This window comes from Marmota marmota, unplaced genomic scaffold, assembly GCF_001458135.2.
Source record: "Marmota marmota marmota unplaced genomic scaffold, marMar, whole genome shotgun sequence".
NCBI classification, from domain to species: Eukaryota; Metazoa; Chordata; class Mammalia; order Rodentia; family Sciuridae; genus Marmota; species Marmota marmota.
The window spans coordinates 46,409,768-46,419,410 of NW_026000037.1; the positions used below are offsets into that span (position 1 = coordinate 46,409,768).

Here is a 9,643-nt window from a genome sequence, read left to right on the forward strand (position 1 = left end):
GGGGCTGGGGAGGTGACTCAGCAGTTAAGTGCCCCTGGGTTGAATTCCTGGTACAAAAAAGAAAAAAAAGATGTGGAGGGAGGTTGGGGCAGACACCTCAAGAGGCCCTCACTTAGGCTTATCCTGGCCTCAGCCTCTTACCACAGAGCTGACTGCCTGAGAACCGCACTTTGGCTCTTGCAAGCTCTAGCCAGCCCCAGCCTTGATGGACTCCTGGGCACACCTGATCACATATGCATCCCAGGGCAACCTTTGTCTCTGTGATCTCTGTGACCTCTTAGCCACTGGTTTACAGCCTCAGTCTCTCCAAGTGCAGGCTGAGGCCATGCTGCCCACATTCATTAATGTCCTTACTCTCTCCCTAGGTCCTCTCTGAAAGTGGTGAAGGCAGCAGCCCAGGTCTTGAATACATTATGGCAATATCGGGACCTCCGGAGCATTTATAAAAAGGTAAGCTACAAGAATAGCTCTGGGATAATTAGCATTCAGCAGAGCACACATTCATAATCATTTATTGTAATGAAATGTCATTATTCATTTGAGAGGTTTCTTTTTCTCCTTTCACTCCACAGGATGGGTGGAATCAGAACCATTTTATTACACCTGTGTCGACATTAGAGCGAGACCGATTCAAATCACATCCTTCCTTGTCCACGACCAACCAACAGATGTCACCCATCATTCAGTCAGGTCAGTGCGTAAACTGTACTCCATTGTGAGAGCATTTGTGCAGCAGAACATTGTTTCCCCAGCAGGGAAGACTGAACGTGAGCTGACTAAGCCTGTCACCTCTGACACTGCACATCAAGCGGAAAGCCTTCTTTGGGAATTACACACTGTTATAAACAGTAAACCCACTTTCTTCCTTCCATTTGAAAACTTTATACAAGTTAACATCAGCTGCAGTATATAAAAGAATCCCAGTGTCTCTCCCCATACCAAGATTTCCCTTTACTAGGTTTGAGAAGGGGCCCTGGAATCCACATTTGGCCAGCTGGACAGGTACCTGGAAACGGCACACTTGGAGGCACACTGGGTGAGACCTGAAAATGGCTGCCCTGACTGCCTACTGGCCTCAAGTTTGGAATCAACTCCAAAGTGATTCTTTAGTTTCTTTGGTAAAATCTCTTAGAAACAGAGTCCTTGAACAAGATCTTTTGGTTTGCAATCTGGAGAGGCCCCGGGTTCCCCGGCTGCATTACCAACCCCCAGCACCACAGCCACGGGAGCAGCCCTCACAGAATGGCTTTGTAGGCATTCCCTTTGGCTTTTAGGTTGATAATCTTGGCAACCGTGACACCTACCTATCTATACTGTTAAACTTGGTGGTAAGAATGTTTTGAGATTCAGACTAAATTGTTTTTACATGCAAGAGAAGGTTATTACTACCAAGCCAAGTCAATCCTATAAATTTAATTCTTAACTAAATGAAATAAGGAAAGTAATAAGTATCTTATTTTATTTGGCTTTAAATCACCATTCTGACTTATAAATATTATCTGCTGTAGTCGACTATGCTGCTGCTGACAGTCTTATTGCTCATGTGGACAAATGTGGACAAAAAGACTAATACATGCCTGGTGGAGCTTGCACATAATTGGATGTCCCCAGTTGTACTGGGAATCTTTTAGCATTATCTATGCCTACTATGTATGGTGGATATTTATAACTTAGTTTTAAAATTGTGAGTTTTCTTCAGAGAGTCCTATGTCTGGTTTTTAACATCCTTGCTGAGCCTGAGGCTGTCTTTTATGAAAATGTTCAGAATCCCTTAGGGACTTAGGAATAGGGATGCCAGCAGAACCAAGAGACTTTGACCACTTAATGAAAGCATGTGTACAAGCAAAGAATCATTTTCAACAAATCAGCACACAGTTACTAAGCAGTGAACTTGTTTTATGGACCTCTTAATCATCTGTGCTAGAAGTGTTGACTAGCCACTGGGCCAGTTCCTAGGTAACCCTTTGAACTTTGTTCAGAGGCAGGGTATATTTTGCTGGTTTTTATCCAGTTATTCTAAGGACTGACCATCAATTCCATAGCACTACTGTGGGAGCTGCTTATGGACACTTCCAATGCCTCGCTTATATATTGTGAGAGGCAAGCAGGTCTTTTTCTGTCCTGACACCCCCTAGAAAGTGAACCAGATAAGTAGCACAGAGACTCTGCCTATGCATGCTCCCCTGTACTCAGCACAGAGTAGCCCTGTGTCAGTGAGGAGATGGCTCAGCAAAGTCAGTTTTCCACTTAAAGCATTTGCACTTGCCAGACCCTGTTGCTAAGGTTTGGGGGCTGTGTCAAGGGAATAGATAGCCACTCTAATTTGTAATTAACTTCCATGCAAATGAGATTTTTTTTTTATGAGAAAAAGAAAATATATGTATGTGAAATGTTTCTCTTCCATCTCTGACAAAATGTCCAAAGGAGCACCATTGGGTAGATGCATTATTAAGTGTTTGGCCCAAACTGGGCCTTGTAAGGAGGGCTTAGCACTGTGACCTTCATGACCAGTACTGAGCTTGCATGATTTCCCTGATGTCAGATGACCATAAAGAGATTTATAAATTTTATGGACTGGGCACTCTTAATCAAACACATTGAGAGATGGAGATATTTTGAAATAATTAGAAATCAAACATGCCATAAAGCCTCTGTTTCCTGAAGAGCGGTACATAAAAGATAATAGGTGGGTGTTTTACAAGCAACTGAACTGCAATCATAAAATAGCACATGTTAACTCTTGCATGGCCAGCAAGTTACTCCGATCACTGAGTTCCAAAGGGCTGATGGAGTCACTGAGGGCAGACCCGCGTGGCCTGTGTGCTGCACCCCTCCAGCTGGGCCACTTCCTCTGCAGCTGGGGAGCAGTCGGGGTCGACCTTGCTGACTCTGCAGGGGCAGACTTGGAGGCTGTGTTCTTGGTGGTTGGTGCTTGGTGCTCAGGTCTGGCTGCTCCTCTAAGAGTTGACTTCTAGCACCAGCTGTGTGGCATTTCTAATTACTGACCTTTGTTTTTCTGGAAAGGATTTCCAGAGACGCTGACAGTCTGATTTCTCTCTTTCCCCCGCTCTCTCTCTCCCTGCTCCTTTGCCTCTCCCTTCAGTCGGCAGCACCTCTTCCTCACCAGCACTGTTAGGAATCAGAGACCCTCGCTCTGAATACGATAGGACCCAGCCACCTATGCAGTATTACAATAGCCAAGGGGATGCCACACATAAAGGCCTGTACCCTGGTAAGACGCCAGCTGGGTGTGTGATGCAGTACCTTGAAAAGCCGTGTTTCTGGGCACTTGAGCAGTGCTCTGGGAAGTAGCCTGTGCTCGCATTGAGACGGTCCCCCAGCAGAAACCAGTCTCTTCTTTCTTACTTTCAGATGTTGCCTTTTCCAATTGTTTATATAAAATGAGCTAATATAGTTAAACAGTGGCCATGAATAAAAGGAGGGCTAGATCCAAATGTATCACTTGGCTGCCCAGAGGGACAATCCCTTCATTCCCTCCCTGCTTGAGCAGTCTCTCTCTGTGTCCCTCATGCATCAGATCCCTGGGCTCTGTGTGGTTTTGCAGGGACCACTTCTAGAATGGCTCATCTCTTTTAAACCAGAAAAGAGAATGGAGATCAATTCCATTTACATTTTCATGGAAAAGACTGAATTTGAATGACTTTGCATAATGTATAATGTGATTCTCCTCAGAATGATTGTTTTTTTAAGAATAACAAAAATAATGTTACATAGTGTTAATATTTTTATCTATTCAGAAAGATGTGCATAAAATTTATTTTAAAGGATGCTAGCCTAAAGGCTACCAAGATTTCATATTACCCCCATTCTCAACTATCTAGCAAATTATTACTACAGAGGCTTCAAATAAGTCAGTATCAGCAATCCCCCCCACCAAAAAAAGTATTCTTTTCTCAAAAAACCTATTTATTAAAAAGGAATAAATAAAAGCTGTTGGCAACTTAACTACTGCTGGGGGAGCAATCTCAGTTATGCTGTTGTCTTTGAAATTGTGATTTTACAGGACTGTTTACTAATCGACTATTGTTACCATGGCAATTAATAGCTCAGAAAATTGCAGATGCTACATTTCAAATACCAAGCTCTGTGCAAAAGGAAATGCACAAACTGAAGTGCATGGCTGCTTCAGATTTGCAGTGGCCTGCTGTATTTTAAAGATCTCCTCTTTAGCATGCACATCCTTCTGTATTTCCTTGCTTGCTTCAATAAACTAATTTGCCTCAAGTATGTTTCATTTTCCTCATTAAAAAATAAAAAATCTTTGCTAGCCTTAACAATAATTGAAGGGTAACCAATGACATCATCAGGAGTCTTCCACGGACTCTTAAGAACAATTATCTAATTACCAAGTTATTTTCATTTTACAACATACTTAACTATGGCAAACACAAGATTGTGCCTCCATGTGGCCCCACAGCTGAGAACCGCCCCTGCCTGCTCTTCCCAGAACCTGGGGTTTTTCAATCTCAGCTATTTGAAGGCCTGGGGCTTGTTCCAATGTGTATTACCCTCCCTCTCTGATCCATGGCTCTAGTTCAGAGTCCTGGCAGAGTGGCTCTCCTCAGCTCAAGGAGTTGTGCTGCTGCTCAAAACCCGCTGGAGAAATCCCTCCAAGTCTGAGCAGAACTCCAGAAGGACCCCTTTTTGATGGGCTGTGCATCAATGTTGCTTTTTGCTGAAACACACACAGGCCTATTTTTGCTCTTAACCTGGGTAAGCAATAGTCAAGCTACTTCCAGAGGGCCCAAGCTGCTACCCCTCAGTCTGTGCTGTTGCTGGGGAAGGCAGTCCCTGTGGGGGACAGCATCAGCCCTACTGTGGGGACACTGCACAGCCTAATGGACCAGAGTAATGAGCACTAGTTTTAATTTCATAAAATATTTTCTTACAGGCTCCAGCAAACCTTCACCAATTTACATCAGTTCCTATTCCTCACCAGCAAGAGAACAAAATAGACGGCTACAGGTGAATTTGCAATATCATTTGTATAGAAGGCCGATTAATAGTAACACAGTAAGGGGCCCATCTGGGTTGATTTCTCAGAGCTGAGCCAGCACAGCAGGACCCGAGGAGTTTTCCCCGGGATTTCACTCCTTTAAATAAAGCACTTATGCAGTAGCCTCATGTTCTTGAGTATCCATGTGGGTCCTGCAGAGACCACCATGCCACTGATGGAAACAGCTGAGAAGTCTTTAGTTCATATTCTTTGCCCAGCAATTGTTCCTTTCCTATTCTTTTTTATTGTTGTTATTGTTAAGCTCTAGAACCTCTCCCATCCTCCCGTGAGTAAAGGTTGGTAAGCACACTCTACTCTCATCTCAGTGTTCTCTTTTTGTATACTTCATTCTCCATCTTCATGACTTCCTCCCTGTCCATACGCCATGATTTTAAAACTCTGAGGTTTTGGCCTTGAGGTCAGAGTGTTCATCTCAGAGGTCAGTGTGGACTCAGACATGGCTGGGGAGTACAGCCATCCTAAAGGGGTTGTAACACACCAAGGTTGTGCTCAGAAGGGACCTGTAATCAGTTTCAGGGTTTTCCTGAGTCTGTGGTCCACCTGGGCCATCTGATCTTTCTACTTACCCTCTAATAACACAAAGCACTTGGAGTTTCCCAAGATACAACTGTATCTATCCTTTGGGTAAGGATGTTCTAAGACCCCTCTCCACTCCTTTATCTTTTCTTTGTAGATTAAAGAAAAACAACTTCCCAAATTACTCATATTTATGCTAGTTTTTTTTGTTTGTTTGTTTGTTTGTTTTGTTTTTGAGGTGGGTTCTTGCTGTGTTGCTTAGGCTGTGATCCACCCAAGTTGCTGGGCTACAGGTGTGCACCTTATACCTGAATTAGGTGATAATTTTTTTTAGTCAGGATAAAATAGCCTCAGAATCATAACTGAACTTTAAAAGGAGATGATAGCATTAGCTCCTGTTAGGTAGATTTTAGCTCAGAAAACCTTATAAGGTTAGAATGAATTTAATTCCAGAATATGATGTTGATACTACGAAGTAAATTTGTTACATTTTACTAAGTGGGGGCATTTAGACATAATAAAAAAGACAAATAGAACCATGATGTTAAGAATCAATGTGAGGTTAAAGCTACAATAGCACAAAAGGAAATGGGGCATGGGTATACTACTTGGGCACACAGGAGTACAGAGCCTTGCTTTCTTTAGATGTATTTATTAGCTCCAACTTAGGGAAGTCTTTTCCTCCAGAATCGTAGTTACTCACATATCCCTTCCTTGAGATTGCTTATTCCTTTAATAGCACAATTTACAACAGAGTTTCCAAAGTGTGACTGTTGTTCCCCAAACCACATATGTTGTTTAAAATTGAAGGATAGACTCAAGCTTCATCTCTGAGGTAAATGCTTTAAAAGATGATTCTATAAACTGTTCAGTTATCTAAGGCCAAAAATCTAAGTCCCAACTAAATTGATGGTATGTTAAAGATTCCCTGGGTAAAAGCCAACATTGAGACCTTCCTCTCCCTTTATCTGATGGTAACAGGCCTCTGTACAGCAGGATGCAGAACAGGGCCTCCAGTAAGGAGGAGAGGTAGTGCAGGCCACCTGCCACTAGGTTCTTGGGCTTTCCTGAGGCACCCACTTCTCTAGAGACCTTGAACAGGACTGGGGCAAACTCAGCCAGCCTACCTGCCAATGCAGTTTAACATCCATAATGCCCTGCACCTGCAGCAACTTCTAATCATAAGCCCAGGAATGTTGCTTTAAAAATGTAAAGCAGGAAGCCCATGTGAATTTTCTTTAAATGTGTGCTTTTAAACATTGCTTTCACTCATTTGCCTTTCCATTTTGTCAACAGCATCAACAGCTGTATTATAGTCAAGATGACTCCAACAGAAAGAACTTTGATGCATACAGATTGTATTTACAGTCTCCTCATAGCTATGAAGATCCTTATTTTGATGACCGAGTTCATTTTCCAGCTTCTACTGATTACTCCACACAGTATGGACTGAAATCGGCCACAAATTACGTAGACTTTTATTCCACTAAACGACCTTCTTACAGAGCAGAACAGTACCCAGGGTCCCCAGATTCATGGGTGTAGCATCAAGACGCTCAGCAGAGAACTCTTTCTTTCTAACCTTGTTTGGATTGAGGTGAAAAGTCCGTCTTGCTGATTTGATGATGAAATGTGAAAGTGAAATGGAAGGAATGAGTGAAGAGCATTTTTTTTTTCTTTTTTGAGGAATTTTCAGGGAAGTGAGGAAACTCTTGGGAAAGAACTTTCTAAGCTCTATTTAGGTGTTAGATCTAATTACTTGTAGATTCTATAGTCTGGTGAAGGTGTGGGTGATGTGATGAGAGGTTTGAGAAATGGGTGAAATGAGATGGGGGAATGTGTAGGTCAAATCAAATTAAAGATGATTTTTTTAATGTGAATAAAGTTATGTTCTGATAGTTTGTACAGAAGAAAATAAAATGGATGCCCTTCATGTTTTATTGCTATTACTAAATGTCAAGATTGTATGCTATTATGTCTTGTAAATTTCTTTTGTTGGTGTAAATATGGAAATGCCACATTGGTTAAGTGCCATCATTTGTAATGCAGTGTGTCATTTGAAAAGAGATTTGAAGAAACTGACAGCATAGAAAACAAATGGGAAACCCAAGGAACTGATAAGAATTAGAAACCAACTCCAACACCAACACCCTGTGTTTTCACAGTGAGTAGTGTACTTGGGAAGCACAAAGTCCAGTCTGCAGAGCAGCTCCATGCCCATTCCCTGCCTCTTTCATAGGACACTTCACTGCCATTTTCTATGCACATGAAAGAAAAATAAATGTGGAAATTTCATCCTTGGAAATGTGTTCCCTTTCCTTTTTTTTATTTTCTGGATGTAACGTGGAAAAGCAGATTTAATAAACACTGTGTGAGATGGATCGCACCAAAGAATGGAGCTACGAACATTCCTCCTCCTTTATCTGAGTATTTTACTTCTTTGGATCTGTTTTGAATCTAATGCTCTAGTTTTATCACTTATTTTATAGAGTGTTATATGCATTTAACACCACTTTTCACCTAAGAGAAATTACATCTGGCAGCCTGGCCATAACTAAGTTGGCAAAGGCTCCTTTTGGCGTCATTTTAAAGAACTCGGTAATTACATAAGAACAGTGGTTGGGCATTTACTTGGTTGGCATCAATGTAGTAAGCCAAAACCAATTCTAAATAATTATTTCACTGAGTAATTCCATCAGAAACAGTAATTCCTAGATTAGAGATGGGGCAGAGGAAGTCCCACAGACATGGTAGGCAAGGGGTCTTGATGGTACTTCATAACATGGCTTGTGAGTTTTTCTCCATCTGTGGAGATAATGGGGGGCCCACAATCTGAAGCCCTCTTGGGTCTTGTAACTTTTTTCCTTGAGCCCCAAGTGCCCAGATCCTTCCCAGAAAAGTAGGAAAACAACCCATATGGTAAGTCCAACCCAGAGGTGTGGACTTAGTATACCCTGCAAGCATGATAAAATGATAAGACTAAACCATTTTTGAAGCTAAGAAAAGAGACCTGAGTGGGGGAAATACTTTCATGAAAGGAAAAGCCCAAGATTAGACTCCAAAGCAGAATGGAAATACGAGTGAAAGCCAGAAGATTCCTGAAGTCTACAGACAAGGAGGCTTTTCTGAGGTATGGACTTTCCAAGAGAATACCTGAGCAGCTGGCACCATCAGAGTGGCAGAGCTCAGGAAACAGCCCTCTAGATGAGAAAGTCACTGAATTTTCCCAAGGAACTGACACCAGGACTTTCCAATGTCATCTCCATTTGAGCTCTGCTTCACTCACTTCCCTGAACCTAATGTTTTGGTGTCTGAGTTAAAGTGAAGGCCCTCACTGGATAAGTCAAGAAAACAAGAATCTGGAGCCTCTTGAGCTGATAAACAGTAACAGTGTCTTTTAGTGACCCCATTGTGGCTGGCAGCATTTCAAAAGAGATCCAAATTTGGGTTGCAGAGAATTCACTTGGACCTCCAATGAGACCTTCTAATAGAGCCCAAAGGCCTGTTTATAAGGACTGGGCAGATGATCTGATGCCCTTTAAAGCTAACTTGTGACTGTAGAAAGGAAACTGCAGAGATCCTGGATGATGGAAAACTGCCTTCATTGATCAAAAAGCTAAGCCCACTCCCTCCAAGCTGTGGAAATAAACAAGCCCTTCTAAAACAATATTGATATTTTGTTGCTGCCCTAATGTTACTAAGTAGCATACCAATTTAACCCTCAAGAAGAATCTATGGTTCTGAATACCCAGGACCAGTCCACTTCCTTTCCAGAAGGGTCGGGTTGAATTGAACCAATGTTGGTAAGCTAGACCAAGGCTGCTTCACCCAGCAGCACCTTAGAATCATCTGATCAACTTTGATGACTAAGGAGATCCAGGCCTCATTCGACCAATCAAAACCATCAAGGGTGGGATCCAAACATCACATCAGTATTCTTAAAAAGCTCCCTGGGCGATGGCACAGTGCAGTCAGGCAAGAGCCCCTCACTACCATCTTGCCAGGTGATCTGGAACTTGGAGTATAGAATTTGCCTAGAAGAGAGGGACAGATTTGGAGAGTTATCATTGAAATTTTAAACTTGGAAAG

At 42.3% G+C, this 9,643-nt stretch overlaps 1 protein-coding gene across 12 annotated transcripts in view; it reads left to right on the forward strand.

The window, feature by feature from the left end:
* The window catches only part of Pkp4 (plakophilin 4), a 244,665-nt gene extending 236,806 nt beyond the window's left edge, over positions 1-7,859 (forward strand). For 8 of the 12 annotated variants that reach the window (XM_015479203.2, XM_015479207.2, XM_048812300.1 and 5 more), the window contains 5 exons: positions 366-450; positions 573-690; positions 3,104-3,232; positions 4,913-4,986; positions 6,851-7,859. In XM_015479203.2, coding sequence (XP_015334689.1) covers positions 366-450; positions 573-690; positions 3,104-3,232; positions 4,913-4,986; positions 6,851-7,099 — 655 coding nt within the window. In that variant the 3' untranslated portion in view covers positions 7,100-7,859. The remainder of the gene's footprint in view (positions 1-365; positions 451-572; positions 691-3,103; positions 3,233-4,912; positions 4,987-6,850) is intronic. The other 4 variants (XM_015479208.2, XM_048812302.1, XM_048812304.1 and 1 more) reach the window with 2 other exon arrangements.
* The last annotated feature ends 1,784 nt before the right edge of the window (positions 7,860-9,643 follow it).